The sequence below is a fragment of the Pleurodeles waltl genome, chromosome 5 (assembly GCF_031143425.1).
Source record: "Pleurodeles waltl isolate 20211129_DDA chromosome 5, aPleWal1.hap1.20221129, whole genome shotgun sequence".
Taxonomy (NCBI): domain Eukaryota; kingdom Metazoa; phylum Chordata; class Amphibia; order Caudata; family Salamandridae; genus Pleurodeles; species Pleurodeles waltl.
The window spans coordinates 212,510,101-212,536,997 of NC_090444.1; the positions used below are offsets into that span (position 1 = coordinate 212,510,101).

At 43.5% G+C, this 26,897-nt stretch overlaps 1 protein-coding gene across 2 annotated transcripts in view; it reads right to left on the reverse strand.

Annotated features, from left to right (window-relative positions):
* The window catches only part of VASH2 (vasohibin 2), a 129,940-nt gene that overhangs the window by 26,849 nt on the left and 76,194 nt on the right, over positions 1 to 26,897 (reverse strand). For both annotated transcript variants that reach the window (XM_069233911.1, XM_069233910.1), the window contains exons 5-6: positions 23,596 to 23,670; positions 3,851 to 4,232 (exon numbers count right to left, since the gene is read on the reverse strand). In XM_069233911.1, coding sequence (XP_069090012.1) covers positions 3,851 to 4,232; positions 23,596 to 23,670 — 457 coding nt within the window. The remainder of the gene's footprint in view (positions 1 to 3,850; positions 4,233 to 23,595; positions 23,671 to 26,897) is intronic.

Here is a 26,897-nt window from a genome sequence, read left to right on the forward strand (position 1 = left end):
AGATCTGCAGTGGTGGCATTTGAACCGCGATTGGGTTATCCGATCCTTCTTTCTTCCCCAACCAGATTTGACAGTGACAGATGTCACTCCTGGGATGGGGCAGCCCCATGGGAGAGGCAGAGATCAGAGGCGTCTGGTCTCTGGCAGAGTCTGGGCTCCACATCAGTCTTTTGGAGCACAGGGCAGTCAGACTGGCATTGAAATCATTTCTTCCCTCTCTCAAAGGGAAATTAGTGCAGGTGTTCATGGAGAACACCACCGCCATGTGGTATTGCAACACGCAGGGAGGGCTGGGGTCGTGGACTCTATCTGAAGGCTCTGTTCCTCTGGATTTGGGTGGAACATCAGGGCATTTCCCTGGTGGCTCAACACCTGGCAGGCTGTCTGAATTACAGAGCGGACAAACAGCCATCAATGTCTGGTCGATCACGAATGGCATCTCCATCCACAGGTGGTGCAAGGTCTTTCAACAGGGGGAGAATCTGTTCGCCTCTCCAAAGAAAACTCAATGTCAGTAGTTCTGCGTGTTGGAGTTTCCAAGGCAGGACTAACTTGGCGATGCTTTATGTCTCGAGTGGGGCTCAGACCTCCTGTATGCCTTTCCACCCATACTGCGTCTGCCCAGAGTTCTCAAGAAGATCAAGAACGCCCAGGCCCAAGTGATCCTTGTGGCACCGGACTGAGCACGAAGAGTCTGGAATTCAGAGCTATTGATCATGGCCATCGACCTTCTGATCAGACTGCCCCTTCGGAAGGATATTCTGTCATAGCAGAAGGGGGGGGCGAGAGGGTTCTCCACCTGAACCCACCCAGTCTCTCCCTTCTTGCATGGAGGTTGAGGGCAGCAGTTGACAACCCGAAGTCTGTGATGTTATCTTCGCAGCCAGGCGTCCCTCCACCAAAACGGTTTGCACCGGTCTATGGAACAAATTTGTGGCATGGTGCACAACAACCCCCCCTCCCCTACCCTCGCCCCACCTCTCTTTCTAAGGTCCTTTTGTTTGTACTTGCTTTGGCCCAGCAGGGCTCTGCTTTGGGCACCCTCAAAGGTTATTTGCCTGCCATCTCTGCTTTTGACCAACCCTCTTTGTTTAAATCTCCTATTGTTAGTAGATTTCTTAAGGGTCTTACTCATATGTTTACTCCTTTACCATTCATAATGCCCCAATGGGATTCGAACCAGGTTCTTACTTTCTTAATGAGCCCTCCCTTCGAGCCACTTCAGAACCATCCTCTCAGGCTTCTGATGATAAGTCTTCCTTGTGGCCTTCACATCTGCCTGTAGGGTGAGTGAGCTGCAGGCATTTTCATCTAAACCACCCTTACCTTTCCATCTATCCTGATAAAGAGGTGCTTCGCACCAGGACGTCCTTTTTACCAAAAGTGGTCCTGTCCTTTCAAGTAAGCCAATACATCACCTTGCCTACTTTTTACGCAGCGCCTCATCCTTCTAAGGAAGAGGATGAGACTCCACTGCCTGGACACAAAAAGAGCACTGACATTCTACTTTGATCGTACCAAAGTGTTCCAGATGTATGATCAACTGTTGGGTATGCGGATGTGAAGAAAGGTCGGGCAGTGCAGAAGAGAACCATCTCCAGATGGACTATTTTCTGCATTAAACTGTGCTCTGCATTGGCTAAAAGGCAGCCCCCAGAGGGTTTGTGCGCTCATTATTCCAGCGCAAAGGCTGCAACCACGTCATTAGCATGCACAGTCCCAGTCCTGGGCACCTGTCAGGCAGCAACATGGGCATACATGCACACATTTCCTAAATACTACTGCCTGGACAGTCAGGTCCGTAGGGGTGGGTACTTTCCCCGTTCGGTCATGCCGGACTTCCTAGAATGATCTTGGTTTCCAGACCCTCCTACGGGAATGGTATTGCTTGGGAATCTATTCTAAGGTAAGGCATCTGCAACTAGAAGTCTATCAGATGAACAAGTTACTTACCTTCGGTAACACCTTACCTGGTAGAGATCTATTCTAGTTGCAGATTCCTTACCAACCATCCTCCCCACTCTGCTAACCGATTTCTAGGGACAGGGACTTCCCTTTCAGAGTTGTGAAAAGACACTGACGTCAGCACGCTGGGAGGGCCCATATGTAGGTCCACAATGTCATATCTGGTGCACACAAGCCCGACGAATGTGGAGTTGACCAACACCACCTACCGGCATGCAGGAGTACTACTCCAGAAAAATCTCTGGATCTAGACTGACCGGGGAAATTCTAAGGAAAGGAATCTGCAACTAGAATATGTCTACCAGACAAGGCATTGGCGAAGGTTAAGTAACTGGTTCTTTAGGGTCAAGGACAAGCATAAAGTCAACAGATTATCGGAAAGGTAGATGGGTTGTGGACAATTAATACATTTTGAAGTAGTGTTCTTGAAAGAGGTGCTTCTTCAACTCTTTCCTAAATTGGAGCAGCATTGGGGCGGTCCTGAAAGATGTGGGAAATTGTTCCAGGTCCTGTGTTTAAGGACGGAAAAGGCATATACCCTTGTTTCCCTCCCTCACCCCCCACACCCCCCCCCCGCACACACACACACACACACACACTTCTTAGTCTGCAGTCTGATGAAGTACTTACAGCAGGTGCGATGAGAAACACAAGACATGGTGAGCTTGTCTGCAAGGTAAGCAGGTGGTGGTAATGAAGGCTTTGTAAAGGATGCAGCAGGTTTGGAAAATGGTGGTAAATTTTAAAGAGCACTCTGAGAATTCACTGTGAATTACTTTATGGAGATCTTCCCTAAACTTAGGAGTAACTGTATGTGATCGACTTTCAATACTCAGGCTGTAATAATTGGGACCAAAGTCACCATCTTCCATAAAGATGAATATTACACTATGTAAGCCCTTATTAACCTGCTTCCGACATTTTATCTCTATGCCGTCAGCATTTACTCCAACCAAATAATATCAGATCTCTCCATTGGCCTCCAGAAAGGAGTGCATGGCTATGCACATCTGTCTTTAACACTGCTGTTCTGGGGGGGAAAAAAGAAACTCTTGGAAAACAATATGTGAATATTAGCCTATTTACTAATAGCCTTATACTACTTACAGGTGTTCTCACAAGCACCAAACTGGAACTTCAGGTTTCAGCTATAACAATAAATGCCAGTGTGCAAGCCTTGTTAAATTGCATGAACACTGTAGCAGTAAAGTATCAATCTCTGATTCCCTGTGGTAGCCATAGAGACCTAAGGAGTGTATTGTGACTGTAGACCAAACAACAACTATTGAGACCAAAGCATCAAGCATATCTGTAAAGCACTAAGGAGCAGAGATGTTTACGGGATCTCAACAAGTGGACTCTTGTCAACCCATGAACAAAACTCATGCCTCAAAAGGAGTCCTCCCTCCTCTACCCCATTTTTTTTTTTTTTAACTGCCCTCTCTTAAACACTGCAGGTTTAACAACAAAGTAAAGCAGAAATTCTGAGCCCAGTAAAATTAATTTCCAATAGTGTTCCCAGCCCTGCTGTGGAAGGGAGCTATGGCCATCACAGACATTTCACCAGAGAAGGGATAAAGAAGGGCAACATGGCCCAACTTCCATCTTTAAAACTCACATTTTCTGCTAATGAACCACCCAGAAACAGATCCGTGCGGATTGCATATGCAGGGGCTTTCTTCCGCCTTCCCTGTCTTGCAGAGCTTAAGACATTTCTCCAAACCGTAGAGTGAGCAGATGCTATCCTGCCACATCTGTGCAATATAAGTAGCAATATGAGGAGGGATACTTAAAAAGGAAACAAGTTACAGTAATGCTACAGCTAGTTTATGAAGTCACATTAGTAGGGACAAGAGTGGAATGAGCTATACGGTCAGGCACCTACCTTCATTCTCATGTCTCTGGCATGCTTCTCTAGTTCCTTCTTAATATCTGGCCGCATCATCTTCCCCACATTGAGAACCAGGTGCCGCCATTCGATGGGCTGGAAGCTGTGTGGATCATGTGGTACATAGAGTCCAATCTTGACTTTTTTGACAGAGTGCAAGTATTTCTTGTACGAGTCTTCAAAGTCAAAGATGAGGTCAGTTAGTGTCCGGAAGGTCAAAGGTTTGTCCATCAAGTCCGGCCGCCTACTCATGCCAAGGGTGCCATAACGTCCATTGCAGTAAATTCCAAGCACCACATGATGAAAATGGTTCCCTGAGAATTGTGTTTTAAAGCTGATGGGAAATCGCTCCACGGCAGGCTGACCATTAGTTAAGTATCTGATCGTTGTGTCAAGGTATAAAAGTCAGAGATTGAAAATGCCATCAAAAGCGCAACGCTGTTATTCAATGGCAACACAATGGCCTTTCAGTGCAGCACAAGAATGATTTCTGAGTCCAAAACCACATATTTTACAAAACAGTTTACAGCTATATAAAAGATCAAATTTACCCATTAAAACAGCCAGAGTTTAAAGGTATATGAAAAGTAGCATTTGATATTCAAACAAAAGTTGTTTGCCTGTTACAAAAGCTTTGCAGCTTGGCTGTATAATAAACTAATGCTGCAAAAACATTTTAAATCATCTTAAAGGAACATACAACCACCATTCGTTCACAAGGACACCTAAGTTCACAAACCTGAAAGGTTACTATGACATTTTAGAGCAGCATGATTATCTCAAGACAAAATATACTATAGAGAGTGTAATGTATTGTAGCTCAGTGCAGAATTACAAGACTATTTCAGCGTGATTCCTCATGCTACATTGCTTTATTACCTGTAAAGGAGGCTCCAACACAAAAGCTGAGTAGTGGTATTACTTGAGGCAAAAGGAAGGACATGCCCCTTGTGTCTTGTATAGTTTAAGAAACTGAGCCGGATGGATCTCAATCTAACTTCACGACCTGCTGAGCCTGCATGGGGATTTGATAATAACTGCTTGTTTTAGGAGGGGCTGATGCCGATGCACAGATGCCCTCATTCCTAGACAAGATGGTTACTTACCAGTAGGAGTAGTTTTGCAGCCCAAAGAGTTTTCCAGGTTTACATGCTGTGCAGCTGTTCTGCCATCTAGTTGTTTGGTCCAGAATCATGTCGTTTTTTTTCTTTTTTTTTTTCTTTTCATGGGCATCAATCGCCATTTGGTGGTAAGTCCACCCTCTGTGTGATGTAAGACATGAACCCTGAAAGTTCCTGCGCGTAGTCGCCATCTTCAGATTGGTTTCCCTTTTCAACTGTTTGACGTACCTTGCCTCCTTTTGAACTGGTGTTCACCTCTCCCTTTTGTTTCCTCACTTTTCTGGTGAGGTGGGTGGGTCGCATAAAAATTCAAAAAACTCTTCAGGCTGCAAAACTACTCTAACGGGGAACCATTTTTATTTTGCAGCATGAATCCTTTTCTGGATTTACATGCTGTGCACTGATTATTTAGTAGTATTTAGAAACTAAACAATATTTCAACCCATCCTTCTCAAGGAGGCAAGTAGGTGTTGCAGCACTCTGTCCCACATATGCTTTCTTGTTTATATGAACGTCCACACAGTAGTGTTTTGTGAAGGTGTGTGGATAACAATGTCTCAGCCATGCAGATGTTGCTAATTGATACATTTGCCAGGAATGTCAGGCCTTTCTTTCTTGATGAGTGCGCCCTTCGTCGTGTAGGCAAAGTTTTTCCTGCCTTTGTGTAGCAGGTATGGATTGTCTCCACACAAGTACGAGGGACATCCTTGACTGTCTGGCCTTGTCCAATACCATTGGGTCAGGGGAAATCGCCGGAAAGATGTATGCAAATCCCCCTGACCAGTTTAACAGGACATTCCCTTTGGACTGGTAGTGTGGAAATCTGGACACAAAGTCTGAACTTGTAAATAGGTCTATGCTTGGGGTGCCCCAGTGCCTGACATGCCATCCAGTACCTCTTGTGCCACCTCACAGTTGTGGGAGATGTTTCATCTGCTTAGTCTGTCTGCTTCTGTGTTCTGGAAAGTGTGTTGTTACTAGGGTCGTGTTCCATTCGAGCGCCCACTTCCAGATCTCCTGTGGTAATTTTGACAGTGGGAATGACTGTTCCTCCCTGATTAAGGTAGAACACTTTTGTTGTGCTATCTGTCTGGATCAGCACGGTTTGAGCATTCTCAACATCTGGTACAGGGCTCTCTATCGTTGGAACAAACAGCCAGGGTGCAGGAGTAACACCGCACAGTGATAGCAAAAACAGTTTATCCCCATATCAAGAAGTCAGATTGTCTGACAATCCTGCACTACTCTTGGACCGTAATCTGAACTGTTTTATTGCAAGCTTTTCTGGAGCATTTGATTTTGAAGACATGGAAGTCTTAGAAAGAAGTAACCAAAAGAACAGCCTTGAAGGCAGACTAAGACTTGGTGAAGATTTTCCATATATTGGTAAAAAAATGCTAATTTATTACAAACTCCATCAGTGGCCAGGGAAGACCAAGCTTTAGCAACAAATGTGAGACCAAGAACCTAATCTCAAGTATCCAGATTGAGGAAAGCACTTTTAACCTATATCTGCTTCTTCATAGGGTCTGCAAATAATCCTTTAACAATCACATCCCCTTCTGTTCCTCCACCAATTGTTTCCTACCATTGGTCAAAAAGATTCCAATTTTGAGTTCTCATGGATTGAAATTAACTTTCCCCTGAAAAAACATACCTAGAAAGTGCTGCCACATTAGCGTACCACTTCACCAGTCTGCGCTTCTGCTACGCTCTTGCTAGTAAAAAAAGACATTTTTTCTTGTGTCTTAGCAAAGATGAACGCATTCCACTTCACAAGTGGTCGAAAGCACTGGCAAACATACTGAGGAATGGCTGGAGAGACGGAACATCTCATTCCACGTGAACCTGCATGCGGAGTCAATGGCCTTGAAATCTAAGAGAGCTTAAAAAGGTTTTTCCAAACCTTCCAGCAGACTTCGCAGACTAAAACCCACACAGATAGATTTACTATGTTAGTGGTCGCTCAACATTTATAGTGAGCGAGTTACCAATATGAAAACAAGCATTGGAAAAGACAAAAGGCCTGAAACACTGGCAGGCTTGTGCAATGGTTCCTTTTTTTTTTTAACCTTTTAAAACTTTACTTTTTTAGTGGACGTAAATACCACCCAAAAAATGTTTTATCTATCTAAACATGGCCACATACGGTCGCAACCAAAATTGCAAATTTAGAACTTATTGGTGTTGCTGTTTGTTTAGTGTTCAAGAAAATGCCTTTGAAGATGCTCCTTGCATTTTAGTATTATTGGTAGTGACAGTCAAGAATAAATCCCAACTTAACCAAGCACTCAAATCACAGGTAACTACAATGATACTTAAACACCTTCTAGCAAGAACGTAATAAGCAGATGGAAAAATAAATCCAAAACTAAAAAGGGCCCAAGTATAAGCAAATGAAAATCTCGTGTTTAAGTTAAAATAAATGAAAAGCACTCTTTGAACCAGCCTTTTTACTGAAGACAAATGAACTATGTTTAGGAGTCTTTGAACAACTACTTTGAGCAGTCAGTAACAGTGAAGACCAACGAGCTGACACCTTGCCCCGTGCTGTATTTGGGGATTGGCAGAAGCAAAATTTTAATTGCCCAATGGATGAAGCCTGCCGAATAAAATGCTCTCTATGTATGTATATTATGTTTTATTTAAAAAATATATATATATATATATGGTGAGACAGCTGAAACTGCCTAAGAGACCACGCCTAAAAAACGATTGTGGTTGGTCAGAACATATGCCACCTGTCCACCTCAAGAAGGGTTACTGTGGGCGAACAATAGCACCAGTTGGAAGAAATACATGGACACTGCAAGTGTTGAGGGTTGCAAGACTCTGTATAACAAGTGGACAGAGTTGTGAACCAGGCTGTTCCAAAGAGTCAGTCACTCCTTCCTGTTGGTGCATGACTGGACCATTAGCACGAGCAGCAGAAGAGACTAGACGAACAATGCAGGCTGTGGGGGTGGCATCCTGCATTCCAGGGGCTCGGATAGCCCTGGTTCAGAAATAGAACAAGCCGACAACGTAAGCTACCTTAAGAACGTCTCATCACGTAAGCGTCTTAGGGTTTAGTCTCATAAGAGCTGTGCTCAAAATGCACATTCATTACGCAATCTCTCTCGGATTCCACGAACACCTTTGCACTCACCTAGCACAATGAGGCTGGTGTAGTTTTTCGCAACCCACTTATTATGCAAGATAACTGTGCATTGTATTCTTGAGCTAGACCGTGTGGGTGCATTCTGGCGGTCATGAAAGGATGCATTGAGAGGCCTGGCAGTGACAGCCAGCGGGTGGAGCATTACAATGCTGCAACTTGTGCATACACCAAGACAGAAAGACAACCCCCAGAAACATGCAGAGCACATCCAGCCAATGACCTGTGTGGCAGCCGATCTCAGTGGCAGGGATTTTCCTTGATATCACCACTTCTCTGCAGACAAGGTCGGATAATGCAGATATACACACCCTCCTACACAACCAACAACAAGTTCATCTTTAATTTTGAAAAATAGGAAAAAAATACCTACTCTTGCACTGCAAATAGCTGTCAGATTACAGAGAAACAAGCATTTGCAAAGCCATTCTATCCGCCCTTTGCAGAAGCTAGTGCAATGGTTAAAAAAATGCATTTAGCATGGTACATATATGCCACAAAGATAAAAGAAAAAATGCTGCTATTGAAATGGAAGCCACATTTCCATTAGCTGTGACATGGTTTTGACTGGAGAAAAATGTTTGCGTCAGTGTACTTGTATGGGGTGGTCAAATCGTGCAGTATTTATTTCACTTTGGCCTCTCATGCGACATGATTTGATAACCATAAGGACATTTGAAGTTCTCCTGACCAATAATCTAGCCTGGTCTGAACACTCTCGAGTTCCCCTTCACGTTAGACAAGATACCATTGGCTACAGCGCCTTACCAACAAGGATGCAGTTTAAACGTGGTGCACTGCTCCGCTGACAGCTTACACTTGCCACCCCACCAGATTCTGACAGGCACTATTTCTGTTAAATAGGACTGACATTCATGAAACGGTTCTACCACCCTGTCACTTTCTACAGATTAAAAAAAAAAAAAAAAATCCTAATGAACTCTATGAAGCAACGTTTTGCAGGGTCTGCTAGAGCACAGTGGCTTAGAACATAAGCAGACAAAATAGTTAAAAATACAATTTTCTAAAACATACAGCTTGCATTGGTAGCCTCTCTCACGCCAGGCAGCTTCTTTCCCAAGCCCACTACCTCCTTTATATTGAGTGCCAATGCTTTGGTCAGAAAATCATTTTCACCACCACATGGCTGCTACAAAGGCTTGGTGTTGGTAACTGATCGATGGTTGGGAACTGCAAATAACCAACTGGAAGGCGTCACCTCCTTCACCCCCTTCCTATTTGAAATCCGTGGATCGCGAAAGCCCTTTTAAAAGTCTGATACATTTTACAAATATTATTTGTGGTCCCAAACCTGTGTTTTTGCAAATTGCAGGGTTTGCAATTGCAAAACACTTTTGTACACTAGGCCCCTATGTCATGAATAAGTTATACTCTCCCTTTAATCAAATTGCCCGTCCCACCCCATCTCTCATGCTCTGAACAAGCACTGAATCAAAATTTGTAGTTTTCTTTAAATTCGATTCATGCAACATTTTCAAGTTTAGTTTTTACAATCCCTTAAGGCAGTCCCCCCACCCCGCGCCACTTTGCCTCCACTATACCCTTTTATTGTCATAAGACTAAGAACTTTATCCGGTCATTCAGCTTGCTGTACATATGTAGTGCAGTGTCCTAATTGTACAATGTGCTTCATGTATTTGTACCCAGAGTACCACCTTTCTACAACTCATACGCTGAAGCAGTGGTTCCCAACCTGTGGTCCGGGGACCCCTGGGGGTCCGTAAAGCCTTCTCAGGGTGTCTGCAACCGCGTAGAAAATTAAACAGTATTAACAGATTAGGTCCCCAGCTTTAAGTAAATACACACTATGGGGACCCCTGATTCCAATAATGATTCAGTGGGGTCCCGGGATTCCATAAATGATGAAGTGGGGGTCCACAGAAGTCAAAAGGTTGGGAACCACTGCTTTAAAGGCAAAACAAAACTGTACACACAAATAAAAATGTTATTTGGCCAAGTAAAACTCTGGCCAAGAGTAGCCTTTGGTAAATATACAACCTACATTATATCAATACTTCTGTCCACCCGCCTGTTGCCCCACTTGTGCACCCATCCATACTCTGCACCCTATACCTGCTACCCCAGTCTACATTCCCCATATGCACTGCTGATATTCGATGTCCAGCGGCATCTGCACTCACTATGTATACTCTCACATGTATCTGCTTCCCCCCCCCCATCAGTACTTACATCCCCTCGTTGTTTTCTCTTAATCCCTCATTTACTTCCGTCTTTTTTTCGGTAGTTGGCCCATCTCCCTTCTACTGAACAAATCATTATTTCCATTTCCGCACCTCCACCTAATTCCTCCAGATTAGATCTGTTCCTGAACAAGTGTTAGAGACCAGTAATCCTCAAAGGGCTAGGTAAATTAATCCTGACAACTATAGATAACTCTCCAGCCCAATAGCAAACTCTTGGGTTGCCAAACCACAAGAGCCCTTGAGACGGAAAGGTGTGTGAAGTGGGTCATCACAGAATCATTGATGGAAACCAATCTAGTTGAAAGCTTGTAAACGCCACAGACCAACCATATTTACCATTGTTTCAGTTTCAGCACTTCCCCCAGTGGCAATGTTGCAACTAGGTTTTGGCTACAGGCTTGATAGACTATCATCGGTAGCATGCCCGTTGTCAGGTCTCAACCCTTGCACCCCATAAAAGGAGCACCAATTAAGAGGGCCATTATACACAATATAAGGAAGGTGCCTGGCTGTGGGTGCTGGCACTAGGTGGTGGGCCCCTGCCACGTGCACAGAATTCTCAAGTCAGGTTTTAGTGGCACCTGTACAGTATACAAACAATCACTGTCCCAAAAAATAGAGACAGAAAAGATGGTCTCGCTCCCAAACGTTGGCAAAAACTAAACAGCAGCAGGTGAAGAGCCCTGCTGACAGGAACTCTAAAGTTAAAGTACACAGGGTCAGTATATATGGCAGACCCATGTGCACCTGGGACAGATGACCTGTTCTTGACATACACCCTTTTAAAATTTCTAAGGCACATTTTCCAGACTCTGCTCTGGGTGGAGCAAGCCAGGGTCAGACGGGCAGTCTGTCACTGCATCTTCCCTGTGGGCTGTACTGTAGTTCGTTTTCAAAATAATGAGACTAGAGCCCAAAGTTTATCCTCAAGATGGCCCCAGACAGCACTTTCAAATTTCGGGATTGCCGATTACCAAGGCAGAGTAGTCTCGATTCCAACTCGTACTTTTTTCTTCTCCCCGCCAGGCACTCTGCCCTTTTATCTCGCAGGTTCCGTTTCATCAATGCTATCTCCTTTTGCCACTGTTTTTTTTCCTCACTTCCTACACCTTTACTCCCTTTTTAGGTCTCACCTAACCAGTGCATGCGCTGCTCTGTGACCCAGATTGTTTACAATTCAGTGGGATCACAACCCGCTCACAGCGTACCGTTAGTTGTTTTCGTTATCACTCATTTATAATCTTCCGATTGCTTAGCTCTCGTACACTTCCCTTCCTTTCGTGTTATAGCTCCTCCTGGAAGCATGGGCCAAGTACGTGTTCTTCCTCGACTTTGTTATTTATCTTTTTGCAATGCAATATCCCCCGCCTGACCTCCCCCCCCCCCCCATAAGCGTTTAGATATTATTCCAGGATGTGCATTGTGCTTCCCTACTTCTTTTAACACAAGCATAGAGCTTCATATTTTATGCTTCTTTCTCCCCATCTGCTGTCTCCATTGATGCTTTAATTACTGACACCCACAAAAGTACTACTGTACACCACTCTGCTCTACACCGTACCGCTAACTTTTAGCCATGCTGCTGTATAATATGGCTAAAAGACACTGGCAAAGCCAATAGCTCTCACACAGTGCAGACTTTTGGCTTTGCCAATGATTGTTGTTTTTGTCTTTTTCTCGGTTTTGAAGTATGCCTCGCCTGCAACCACCAGATCAAATAAAGCACTGCTGCAGCAAACTAGAAGCTGCTTTCTTACTGATTTGGCAGGGCTATAGGTTAGGTTTATATCAGCTCAGATAATAATCGTTCTTTCAAGCCCTTCTTGAGTAAGGAAAGGGAATATTCGCGTCACATTACTGCACAGCATTGTACTGAATCCGAAACAGCGCACATCTGCACCACAGAGGAACACAGCCTGCAAGGGGCGGCACCAGCCCTGCTGAACACCACATTTCCCCCAAAACTCCTTCCTCTGGGACACTCGCAATGAGATCATGTCTGTGCTGGGCCAGTTCACCTCCTGTCCGGACAACTTTTAGGAAGTAGGCTATGCATAACATTTTTTCTAACCGAAAAGGATTAGCGGAGATCTCTACCTTTCCACGCACATGCTCAATGTTGTAGTAAACGACATTAAGCAACATTAGCAACAGCAAACATTTTACGCAAATAAACTGAGACAGTGTAAAGGTCTGGGGTTTACCGAGAACTTCTGTTTTTATTAAAATATATAACCTGTAATACTTACCGGGGTTTTAGTCAGCCCTTTACATCCATCTGTCTTCTGCAGCGTCATTCACATTCTGCCTCCACGCACAGTGGCATACAACGTGGTGCACGGGTTCGCCCATTGGCTAACTTCACTGTGACTGGCCGCATTCTGTTTTTTTCCAGAAAGAGCGCATCCACAAAAAATAGTTCCCTTCCGTAGCAGGGCCGGCTATGGGAAAGTATGAGGCCAAACTATTTTTGATTTTAGCTAATGTACATATTTTTTTTTTATATTAGCGAGGGCAAGTAGGATCCTCAAAAATATTTTTACAAAAACAATGACAAACCAAGCGCGGACAAGACAAAAGGCTTGCAGTCCATGCCAGACCCTTCTGGCTTTACCAATGCTTTGTTAATAATTGACAGGTTGTATACACAACAAACCTTGTCCCCGAGACCAGTCACAAGCACACAATAATACAAGCAGTACCTAGATTGATGGGGTGTAATTTAAAACGCATTTTCAAATCCAAAGACACGTAGTTGGTGAGCAAAGAATCCCTTTTTAAAATAAAGTTACTTGCAGGAAGTAATAAGGCTACATTTATTGATGTATTGCAAAAGTATTAACAAGCACTAGCAAATCCAATACGGCTGGCACTGTTTGCCAGCCTTTGGTACGTCAATCCTGATTTTGTCAGGGTTTTGCAAAGCGTTAAGGAGGAAGCAGCCAATCCCGCAATCTACTAAAATTAAAATATATATCTAAATATATCAACACACTAGCTAAAAGAGAAAATATTTTTTTAAGTCTCAACAAGCACATATTGCAGTAAGAATAACTGGCACTGAAGAGTAAGATCCATTATATGTGGATGCGCAGAACGCCGCTGTTTTTGTCGGCAGCCATCAAAATACACCCAGCAGATTTTCTTTTCACGTGTTCTTTACGCAAACTATACTTTGTAAGGTTCCATAAAACCTCCAAAGTGTTTTGAAAACAGCGCTGAGTGTTTTAATAAAACTAGTCACGTGCTGAGCACCATAACTAAACAAAGTAAAAGTGTATTCCCTGAACTTTTCAGGGATGGTTTTTGGGTGGGGGCATCGAACTGTTTATGAATGTCCATAAAACTACGGGAGCTACACCTTGACCCGTCCGGTGAAGCTGAGGTGTTAATTTCTTCAATAAAGTACTTCCTTGGACCAAGTCCTCCAACATCCCCAACAGAGTGGGGAATAAACTGCACTCGAGCTTCGATGTTTTACAAAGAGTTGTATTGGACTGCGTGCATTTAGAACTAGCACAAGAATCGACGGTGGCAAGGACGGCCGCCATTTGAAGCTACAGTGACCTAGGTACCCAATTATGATAAAAGGGAGAAACAGAAGCTGGAGAATGTTTTGTTATCTCTGAGAGGACGAGGCCTGGCCCTGCTGACCGAGGAGGAGGGGGGCAAGTTCATACATTATTCTCCTTCTTTACCTAAGATCTCATCTCTACGACAATGAAAAAGGATAGGCCAGATATTGTTGCCGCTGTCAGCGGGATGAATGAGACTGAAACACGACTCCAATGAAAGAGCAGAATGAAAGGCTCCAACTCTTTAAAGAGACCAAGTAAGCTTGACACTATCAGAATAAAAACAAACAGTCTTGGGACTGTATTGATCATCCGAAGACATTTTCATTGGGACACAATGAATAACTTGACAGTACCACGTTACAATCCCCTGCAGCGGCTCTCACAGCCCGTGAAGAGACAATATTTTCAGGAGTGCCCAAACACTGGTTAGCCAGAAGCCCCTCCGGTGAGCGCTAGAACAATGGGCAGCCATCAGCCGCTCCTGAATAATTGACAGGAGACCGCCTTGATGTCATGGTTTGTGAATTGAGACCGGTTTGGAGCACATATGAATAATCCAGTGCCTGAGGCTCACGAAGCAATACATAGATTGCCCCAACCACATGAAAACATTTTTAGCGGCTCATAAATTAAACACTAGCATTCGATGCACCTTCTCCTGCAGTAAAGTAACCTGGACACCAATGCACTAAATATGGTACAGATTTGGGATGAGGACACAATGGACATCATCTTGACATAGCAAATTCAGGCAATTGCTAAAAGAATTTCTTGCCAGGTAGAACGTCTAGCACAGTTTGCTTATCTGCACCACCTGGTACGCGCCATGGATAATGGGACCAGGTTTACCCAAAGAAAGAACAAAAACGTTGGAACTTAAGAACAACATTGAATCACGACTGGAATGGGTTTGATATAGATTCATGACAGGGTTTTAGAAAAATAATTCCCCCACCTACTTCAGAGGAGACACTCTGGGTGTGGAAGTCAAGCGACTTTTCATTTTGAATAATTACCAAGATCTAACATGGCTGCACAATGCCCCAAAGGAGAAGCCACTCCATTTCAAAACACACAAAAAGCCCCTGCTCCACACCAGAGAAGTGCAGGTCAAAATCCTTTACTACACTATAGGCAATATCTTTGCACTATTTTTCTGAAAACCAGCATAGCAGTTGCGACAAAAAAAAAAAAAAAAAAAAAAAAAAAAAAGGCACCAGTCATGAAGGCGGGTTACAGCAAAGGCCACTCCAATACTTAATTACAACTGGTTTTCATACTGCACTTCTGCAGTTCCTAAGTGTTTTAAGTAACAAATGTTACCATATTCCACGCTAGTACACCTGAACAACACATGCATGAATCGAGGGGGTAACCCTGCATGTGTGCTGTTAGAAATGGGGTCCCTAATTGGCAGTCGGTTTGAACCCTGTCCAAGTAGGGACCCTCACTCTAGTCAGGATAAGGGAGATACCAGCTCAGATAGCCCCTGCTCACCCTCTCGGTAGATTGTTTCTAAGATAAGCCTGACTGCTCGTGCCAATGTGTAAAGCAGTTGCACATAACACACAGTAACAGTGAAAACCCTACAAAAGGACACCAGTTATAGAAAAAAGCCAATATTTATCTATATAAAATAAGACCAAAAACGATAACAATCCAACATACAGTAATAAAAATATGAGTTCCGCAAGATTTACTCAAAAATACAGTTCCTCAAAACCAATAGCTACACCTGGGGCTATCATGGTGTCATGATCAACAAAACCAACACTTCAGGCCATCCGTGGTGTCGCTGGCCAGCTACGGTGCCGGGAAGACACGCAAACAGTACCTTTGGACTTGCAGGGCATAGTGATCCTCGCGGTGAGCTCCGGAGAGCGGCTTTGCTGGTGTCGCGGTGTTGGTTCCGGAGCCAGTGGAGGAGTCATCGGGCCCTTGAAGTCACACGCCTTGCGGATCAAACTCAGGGCTGATTAATTTAGGAGCGCTGGCGTGGAGGGCCTCTGTGCGAATCGGGACGATGCGACCTGCGATGCCCACAGGTCACAGTGCAGGCAGCGGCTCGGTGACTGCATCCAGCGGCTGCAGTTTGAAGGAGGGCGGTGCGACATGTGCTGTCACCAAGTCACAGTGCAGGTGGCATTGTCGTTGAAGCGCTGTAGTTGGTAGGCCCAAGCCAGCAGTGCAGGACGGTGCTTCGTAACCCTTACCAGCGGTGTCCAGAGGCCACAGTGCAGATAGGATGCCTGTTGAAGACACTGGAGTCGATGCTGGCGTCGGTGGACAGGGGCTGCAGTGCAGGACGGTGCTTCATGTACCTCACCATCACCACAGGCCACGGTGCAAGCAGCGGCGCTGGTGTCAGCAGAAGTGTCAACGTCGGGGATGCCCAGGCTACGGTGTGAGCAGGTGATGCCGGAGTGCAGGCCCACAGGTCGTGGTGCGAGCAGTAGCTCGGTGAGGTCGTCCGATGACTGCGTCTGTCAGACCAGGGTCACGGTGCGAAGCGGGGCAATGTGGCATCGGCAGTTTTTTTTCTTCACTAATGATTGAGCTGAAATATACACACACTGAAAAGAATCTGGAATGCACCTCTTAGTCTAAAGAAGACATTTATTAAATCATTCTGCAAGGCTTGTAAAGTAAGGTCAGAACAACCGAAAGTGCACATTTAAAATGTGCACAACAATAAGATGAAAATGTACCAAGAATCTTCAATATATATATATATATACACCATCACTTTACTCCGATCAAAGAGCCTAATCCAAACAGGGCGGCCGGCACGCAGGGACCGAGCACCCTCGCTCACAATTTCCAACAATATCTCCTCACAGAGAAAAGCGCTGTGCCAGATTCACGTTGAAATGAGGTGCTTTTATTTCATTAGTCAAATCACGGAGGCAATAGAAGCAGTTATTTCTTCATTCCTTTTCAAAAGCAAGTGCTCTCTTGAACCTGAAGCGTTTCGGCTGTTCATGTCAGCCTTAATCATAGGTTTCTTCCATTTGAAAAATAACCACGTGATACTTGGCCTTCCATTTATATCATAGCGTTTAAAGTCACAGAATCACTTTCATGCTTTTCAAAATATCCCAGCCGTGGTGCATTAATTAATTACTCGGGTCAAAGTACACTTCCGCATCCATTATTATCTCAAATAATTGCTGTCATATATTCACTTCTCCTAGTATCATCACTGTATTTCCATACGTAGTGTTTTTATTAATAGTTGGAGAGCTTAGCAATAAACATCTTCCTGTTTTACTAAAAAGTTTCTTTGAATGTCCTTTATTATCGCATGCACAACAGCTGACCCTGTTTAACAGGCCTCATAAATATACTGAAGTTTCTGCGCTTTGGTGCCTCAAACAGCGGTGAACCAGTGAATGAAATAATGCATCACATTCACGTCCCTTACCCGCTTTCATTTAATACTGTATTATTATCATTAGTTTCATGGTTGGTTAATCCCGTACCTTTTAAAGTTTCAGTGATGAAAAAACGGGCGGATCTGGCTCCAACATTAAAACACCATCACTTTACTCCAATCAAAGAGCCTAATCCAAACAGGGCAGCCGGCGCGCAGGGACGGAGCACCCTCGCTCACAATTTCCAACAATAAGCAAATAGTTAGAAAAAATTTAATCACCATGGGGCACAGTTGCTCCTTCATCTTTCTCTTAGTAGCTTCAAGCCATAGACCCCTAAGATCGGCTGCAAGGAGAAGAGACTTACCCTCACAGGAGGTCAGGCACTGACGTCTCAATCTTGACTGAAGTCTCTGAATATCCCCACAGTCAAACCTGGGTCTCATATACATCTTAAAGAAGCCAGATAGGAGATTTCTAGAAAAAAAACCTTGCTCCTTGTTATCCAGAAATGCTGGCTACTTCAGGTTAGTTCTGAAAGGAACACGTCGGAATTGGCCAAGATCCCAAGGTGCCCTCTCTCAAAGCCAAACCGTTCCCTGCATACCATAAACATCATCCTAGTACATTCTTATCAGCCTAAGCCCTTGGTGAGAAAGAACACGCAGAATAATACTCGCAGCCTCTGCATTTCTAATATCTGCACCTCTAACGTGGCAGTGACTAATGCTAAAATAAGCAAAAGGCAAAAGTGAAGTTGGTGGTCACTTATGTGACAGTGTGCTGTTAGACTAAGTGCAACGTGGAGTTGGTGGTCAAAACACAAATATCACCACAGCAGGTCACGGTGCAGGCCAGCGATGTAATTGGCAGCGTCACAGTGGTTTCTCCTCTTGAACAGCACAAAACACAGTTCCCAGTGCTGCAGGTCGAGGAAACTGAAGTCTTTGGTGTCCCTGAGACTTCCAACAGGAGGCAAGCTCTACTCCAAGCCCTTGGAGAACATTCTCAAGCAGGACACATAGCAAAGTTCACCCTTTGCACTCTTGTCAGACAGAAGTTGCAACTGCAGGTCAGTCCAGCAAAGCAACACTGCGAAGGGACAGTACTCCTCCGCCAGCTCTTCTCCGGGGCAGAGGTTCCTCTTTATTCCAGAAAGATTGTAAAAGTCTGGGGTTTTGGGTCTTCTTCTTATACCCCACTCTGCCTTTGAAGCTGGCAAACTTCAAAGCAAATTCTTAAGCGTTTGCAAGATCCTTCCTTGTCTAGGCTAGGCCCCAGACGCACAACAGGGGGTTGGAGACTTAATTGTGTGAGGGCAGGCACAGTCCTTTCAGGTGTAAGCAACCACTCCTCCCTCCACTGTAGCTCAGATGGCACATCAGGATATGCAGGCTACACTCCAGACCCCTTCGTGTCACTGTCTAGAGGGAATTCACAACAGCCCAACTGTCAAACTAACCCAGACGGGGAATCCACAAACCAGCAGTCACAGAATGGTTTAAGCAAGAAAATGCCTACTTTCTAAAAGTGGCTTTTTCAAACTCTCAATCTATAAACCAACTTCATTAAGAGATGTATTTTTAATTGTGAGTTCAGAGACCCCAAACTCCACATTTCTATCTGCCCTCAAATGAAATCTGCGCTTTAAAGTTATTTAAAGGCAGCCCCATGTTAACCTTTGAGGGAGATAGGCACTGCAACAGTGAAACCAGATTTTGGCAGGATTTCACTGTTAGGACATATATAACACACCAGTACATGTCCTACCTTTCAAATACATGCACCCTGCCCATGGAGCTACCTAGGGCCTACCTTAGGGGAAGGTCTGGGCGTGGCAACTGGGTTCACTTGCCAGGTCGAGTTGGCAGTTTAAAACTGCACACACAGACACTGCAGTGGCAGGCATGAGCCATGTTCACATTGCTACTTATGTGGGTGGCACAATCAGTGCTGCAGGCCCACTAGTAGCATTTGATTTACAGGCCCTGGGCATCTCTAGTGCACTGTACTAGGGACTTACAGTAAATCAAATATGCAAATTATGGATAAACCAATCAACAGTACAATTTACCTAGGGAGCACTTGCACTTTAGGACTGATCAGCAGTGGTAAAGTGCACAGAGACAATAAACCAGCAAAAACAGAGTCCAGTAAACCATAAAAACAGGAGGTCAGAAGGCAAAAAGACAGGGGAGACACGCCAAAAAGCTGCCAGGTCTAACATGTGCCTTGTGATCTAGCCTTGAAAAACAGAACGTAATTACAAGGACAGAGCAGCGCTATTGTTGATTCCTTACCATTTTCCATGACAATGCAAAGGTCCATATTTCCTCCTTAAGATCACAGGTGAAAACTTTCCAGTGTAAAATGGCTGAGGCATTGGTCTTGGCATAACTTGTGTAAAATTTCTGTGCGCAATCTACATGTAGCATAACAAGCAGGTAAGTCGCTCCCCTCACTCCCATCTAAATACAGTAACAGAACCCCACCAGACCTCTTGACAGATGGGAGTGACGACAGGACAACAAATAGCAAGTACCAGAGTCCACAGTGGACCCTGAAAAAGATAACCATGCCTGGTCTGGCTAACGTGGTCTACCTTATTGGAGTTATTTCTGGAGTAATCTGTTGTAGTACTATTGCACAATTTGTTTCAGGTAAAGGGGCAAGGTATCAGCAGCTAAAGCATTTGACAGCAAGTTAACACCCATTCCAACATGCATGCTCAAGACCAAAGCCCTGTGCAGAACATTTAACATACCTGGCACAGACCGAACTATGATCCTCAATAGCTGGGAATAAAAAAGCATGAATGCATGTTCAGACGACACAACCAGCTCTTAAGCTACAACAGTCAAGGAGATCTCATTACACCCAAGAATCCACAATACACCACCCTTCGAAGGGATGCCTGGCATCCTGCTTGAAGATCAAGCAGTGCCTCATTCTTAGCTTAAGAGTGTGTTTAATTAAAAAAAAAAAAAAAAAAAAAAAAAAACACACCACTAGAAGGTTTTGCTGAGAAATAATAATCTGGTAACATTTTATGCTCATTCCTCACACCCGGAAACACATGTAGTTCGACAGCACCTCCTAACATACGAGCCTGAGGGACGCACAAATACTTTTCATCAAATAATCAGTGTGATCAATTTACATTTCATTTACAGTTCCTTGGCTTCAAACTAAAAAAGCTAAGAGGATTTTTAACAGTGAAATCGCCCATTTTATTCTTAACTTCTCCTTAATGTTCAAATCTTTGTCATTCAAAATATAATTTTTTCCTTCCATATAGAGAACATAAAAACAGACACGATTCACAATGATAAATCACTACTTTAGGGCTCTGACCAGGAACATCTAATATGAATAAATAGTTTTACTTAAATAAACCTCCAAACACAAATATAATTTAATAAAATCAAACAGTTTAAATCTGTGTTATTTTACATTTTAAATCATAATTGTCAAGAGCTGCTGCACAATTATTGGTAGGCCTCTATCCCAATCGTTGCAGTCTTCAAGAGATCTCCAAAAGGCAACGAGGATCCTAGAGGCAAGCAACTTGCAGTTACTTACTGGAAACCAAGGCTCCATAGAGCAGAAGTACTGACCACCATAACCAACATATCCACAACTAAGAAGCTTTTAGAGGCCTGGACAATCCAATTATCGTCTCAGAACACAAAAAAGGCTGGGTGTGAGATCTGCAGGATAGTGGCATTTCAATGCTGGGAATGTTTTTTCCGTGCAGTTCTGTGTATTTCTAGGTTAGAAACACAAGATCCTAACAACACAGTAAATATGTTTCTGAATGAGGGGCTGCCCAGATAACCAGAGATGCTGCCCATAGACCAGTGAGGAGGATGCCAATATATGGATGCACACCTTAAACTCCTTGGAGCAAAACCTCTTAGAAATAGCACACAACATCTGAACTGACTGCTGCATAAGGCAGAACCTCTCAAGATTCCAGATGGCTGGAGCCCAGTCCGGGTTTCCTATTCGTATTCTGGTGCTTACTATGGATCTAATGTTGCGAAGAGCATAACCGGCACTAGAGCATAAAGAAAAACCTTGAGTGGCTGTCCCACCGATGCATGGAATGGAGAATTGCCGAGAGCTCCATTATTAGAGTCCTGTCTTTAAAGGAATCCTTGCCTCAAGCTCCACTGAAACAAGTCAGTGCGAGAAACAAGTAAGAAGTGAAAACAATGGTAGGTATACTGTGCCCAGCTATATTTGTAAAGAGCGGATCAGGTGATAACTGCCTGGCTCATCAACAGAAAAATGTGACCAGAGGAAGTCTAGCAGAACAAAGACAGACCTACTAGAGCAGGCGACCAAATTCAAAATCTTTAGTGCATAACACGAGGGTGATAGCAAGTCCGTGGTATTACCAGGGTTTGCGTATCTTGGTGATTTGGCTCTACCTGCCCAGTGTGTCCACGATGATAATATAGGTCTGTTTACTTCGCTTCTCAACAAGGCACCAAGAGAAACGTGTTCTGCCATACTTTATTCCACCTCAGTTATCCTACCTGAAACAAGCCGTTTAAATGTGAGCCATATTCCAAATTTTAAAATTGTGCGCCATGCACACATAATGAAATGTATTCTATATTCACGGTTAACCATGCTCAGGTTCCTTTCTCCTTGGCCTGCTGCATGACCTCTGCAAAGAAGGTCATGGCGTAATCAATAAGGAGAAAGGTCACCGTTCAAATCTTCTAATCTTCCCCTCTGTCGAGAAGGCTGCACAGATGCAAACTTCACCCCTCGGGGTAAGCATCCACACTAGGTATCCTGGCAACAGCATCATCCCATGCCTGGGTGCAGGCACAGCAGGGCCTGATTCACAGGGACAAGAAGAGAACCCAGAGGACCATCATGAATTATCCCTGTGCATGCATGCAGGTGCACAGTGAAAGCGATGCACATGATGATAAAAAAAAAACAAGCATTGGCAAAGCCAGACAACCACGCTTGTGTTTTGAGTCCAAACTAAAACATTACAAAATCTTGCTGCAGAGTAAAGAAAAAAATTCTATATGCAATAAATCTAGGAGATACAGAATTTTATGTGTCATGCTTTCAGAGTACATTCGAGATATAAAATAATCCCTGATGCGTTGCAATGCAAGCATTTCATAGCAGACTGAGCACTAAGCAAAACAGTCAATAACATGACATGAGAGAAATACTGCTCTGGGCAGAGCAAAAGCCTACACTATGTATATTTCAAAGAATTGTTAAGAATGGGTCTTTCAAGCAGATGTGGTCATAACAGACATTAGCAACTGGTCGGAGGATCTCCAAGTCCTGCTTGAGTGGAGGCGCTCTAGTTGGGCTCATCTTTACCAGCATCTCCACTGATAAACTTTTTTGCCTTAGGAGAGCCTGATATTTGTCAAGGAAACGAAAGAAATACTTACTTCCTGCTCAGCATCCAGTTCCACAATGCAGTCGAGCTCTCCCAACAAAGACGGACGAGAGGAGAAAACAAACCAAGAGGCTAAGCACTTTAGTAGATTCATGTTTTTTAGATGAGCCAAGAGGTTTAAACACCAAGTGCAGACATGTAGTGGGAGCAGATGTGACCAGCTCCTCACAGTGCAAGAGGCAGGAGATCAACACAACACATTCAACAAGGGAACCTGATTCAAGAATGCACAGTAGTGCTGAAGGTTGGCTTGCAACAGTACTCTGTAGGATTCATTCTGAAGAATCTTATTGCCATATCTGACCTTTTCATGAGCTGCCACTCCATAAGCAAACGAGTTCTAGGGAAATGAGTGTGCTAAGTTTACTACATTAGGAAAAAAGTTGATATGGGTATGAACGCCGCTGGAACCTCATTTAGCACAAATGACCCATATTTATTCATCCCAAAATCAACAACCCGCAAGCACTTTATTCTACAAGCTCAATATCCTATTTGTGATAGTGCAGGTCAACTTCTTGTGAATCTGCAACTCAGATTTTTATAATGGTACTTAATAAGGATTAATGTATCACATGCACCACAGACTGAAGGGACACAAACCAGTGTTTTTGCCCAAGTGGCTCTCCTCAACCTTGAAAAGATGAAATGCCCCATATGGAATTCAAACCCTTGACCTACAAGTCCCTGGGTAGACTCTTAGATCACAACCACCTTATTGGTTTTAGTAACAAATGCCGTGGAGTAATGGAAGAAAAAAAAAATCACAATGTACCTTTTCTCCAACAGGAATGTTGGATTACGTCCAAGATAGCCAAAGAGCATGTCTTAAAAAGGATACATTCCCAGAATCACAGCTTCAAGGCATTTGATGGGCAGGGACTCTCTCGTCATCTCTCTTGCAGTCTCCATTAACCTGAAACACAAACAAAGCAGCACAGATTCCTTTTATGATTTAGAATTGGCATACCCTTGCAGTTCAGGGCGTTCCTCGGTATTCTGATAAAGGGCATTGTTACCTTTAACAGAGCCTTCAACATCTATTGCACAAGATTGTATTCTAGAATAACTTACATGTATCAGCCTCCAAATAGGTCCTGTAAATACCATTTACATTATTATATCACTCATTATTGTGGATGAGCAAGCCAAAAAGGTACAAGTTGAAAGCAGTGAAACACTGAAAAATAAAACGAGAAAAAAAAAAAAAGAAAAAACACAACCCCACAGCCACAAGCTTTGCCAAAATGCCAAAGCCAATGGGTCCTGCCTTTGGGACTGTGGGACCTATTGGATTTGCCAATAGTTTTTACCAATGCTGTGCAGCCTGGCTAAAGAGGAATTAGAGAAAGCCTATGACATGGCCAGCCGCTTCTTACAAAATGATGGCTCTTTTTTCCTTTGTTGCTCGATCACAGTTGGATTGATAAATTAAAAAAAATGCCTTTTATATTTTTTTGGGGCCAAAGCTTCACAGCATTCTCAAAACATGCTTTTTGCCAATGATATACAGCATTGTCAAAAGCATGCCAAACCCATTAGGTCCCAAAGAGAAGACCTATTGGATTTGCCAATGCTTATTTGCATATTGCGCCGTGGATGCCATAAGAGACAGAACGGAAGGGATTTTCTGACTCCCTGGAGCTACCTTCAGCCTCAGAGATTTTTTGTTTCAAATATCCTTCAATCTTATGAAGGTGCCTTGGTATTCAGAATGTTCACACAGATTATCTGGCTAGGGAGCTTCGTTCACCAGCGCTGGCTGAGCAGTGCCCAGCCGGGTGTTCTTCCACTGGGTCCCTATGTATCGTTTTGCAGAGGTTAATGCTCATCCAGCAGCTTTTTGGGAAGCTTGTGATCACTAGGAGGCTTTGAGCGTTATTATATTCTTTGCGTAGGAAGATTTCCAGTTACTCTTTCCTCACTGTTGAAAGATTGTCCCCCTTTAATTGTTTCCCTTTAGCTCTGCTGCGACTATCCCACCCGTAGTTGGGTGGGAGATTGTGCCAATTCTTTCATTGAGTGGGTCCACGGTTTTCTTTACTTACTGGCTTGTGTAAAGGCTGTAGTCAGAGGTGTGTGCGAACTGTGAAAAACCTGGTGTTTGTTGACAAGTTAGTTATGGCACAGTATCACATTCAATGCAATTAAGAAATGTAAATCCCAGAGCCAGGATCCGGTCATTTATTCCCATGTATGAGATTTTTTTCCTGTGGTGGAGGGCGGGTATTTACACGGAGCGTACTGTTCTCCAGGATGAGCTCATTATCTTATGGAGTATGTAGCCGATTTCTTGCTTGTTCTTGCAGTTAGACCTCTGAATATGAGACGATTTGCGATAGTGTGGAAAGGAGGACCCCGACACTCCTGAAGGTTGCTTTGTAGAAGATCAAGTCAATCGGTGGTACGGATAGCGTAGAATAGTACATGTCTGCATAATACGATTGGTATCAATATTCTGGAGATGTAGGTGATTCAGTGAATTTAAAGAAAGGGGTGGGGTTCACACTACCCTGCCCCTCATTCCATCTGAAGTGAGAGGGCAGGTTTATCTGGCCCCTGGGACATCCCAAACATTAGACAAAGAACAGACTGCATTCCAGAGATGCCTGTTCACCTGTATCCATAGTACTTGTCAGAGGAATGGCGCTGCCAGGTTATTGTGATACAGAAAAAACATCATTAAAATGTGCTAAGTAAATTCTCTTTAGTTACACTTATTAAACAATGTACAGAACATTCTTCTATTAAGTTTAGGCATAGTCCACGAAGCTGTATGGAATGAGGCACATCAGTGTAGTAATGAGGGATGGTAACAGCAACCATGACGACACTGAAGATGTCAACCTTTCAGAGGATTATAGTTCTTACCTGAAAGGTGTTTACTCAGTACTCTCAATGTTGCAATGTATTCGATCCAGAAATGCAAATCGCTATAGATAGAGCTGCTTTTCGTTTAAGGACTAGACGTGAGTGAATATTATGTGGTACAGATGCCCTGAGAATAAACACACTGTCTTAGTCCTTTTTAACAACTTTAACTGTGTGGTTCTCATTCTGGCCTGCATGGAAAGGTTTCCGTGGGATTATCTGATTTGTATTATATTTCTCTGGAAAGCGCTCAAACTGTTCAAAGTGACTAAAACAGACTTTTGACAGTTTTTAAGTTTGTGCATTAAGTAGCATCTCAGTTTTATGCCAGAAACTGATAACCTTTTAACAGACAGTGTTGCAAATAATTCAGGTAAACTATTTTCGTGGGGAGAGTTAGTATTTAACCCGTATGACAGAAATACTGACATACATACGTTTGATACTAGATCTAATGAGATAATATATATCTGGAACAGATCTGCAGTCTACCTTTTGTCTAGCCATGACCAAGTGCAATTACACACTTAATCATGACTTCCATACTCCATCACTGTCTCAGCGCAAACCACGTAATAATCACTCGCCCCCACTTAATAAAGGATTGCCATCAGTGTACTGTAAACTAAGAGTGTTTATATCACACTTGCAAAATCACTTGTTCTGAAATGAAATTGGGGTCCCACTATTTCTCAACTTAAGAGTAACTAACCTTTTTTGTAGAATGTAATCAATTTGCAGTTTTCCCATAAATAAGTGACAAAGTCCTCGCCCGCGTAGGTGCCACTCATTACAACTGGGGTGGGGTGGTGTGTCGTGGCCTAGTTTTGCAACAATTGTATTACCACAACAAATAACCACTTTATAAAAATTAAAAACAAAAATTAAAAAGAAAAAATGGTGCACTTATATTAAGTATCCACATTATTTTCATATTTGCAAATTAGGGCCCATATACTAATCTTAAACAGCGATGCAGTTAAAGATATCAAAATAAGATTCCACAACGAAGAGTATTGATGGATAAAAATCAGCCCCGGAATCCCACCGACCAGGTGCCATCCACACCCAGAATGAATCACTGGCCCAAGCCAAAAACACATTTTATCATTTATCTGCCCTGATGTTACGGATTATGAAAGCTCAATGCACACTTTGCTCCAGAATAAAAACAAGCATTTGCAATGCAATAGGTTTTGCATTTGCTTAGCTTGAGTTAGAGCTACTGGCTTTGTAAATGCATAACTGTACTTTGCTTGCCACGTAATTTGG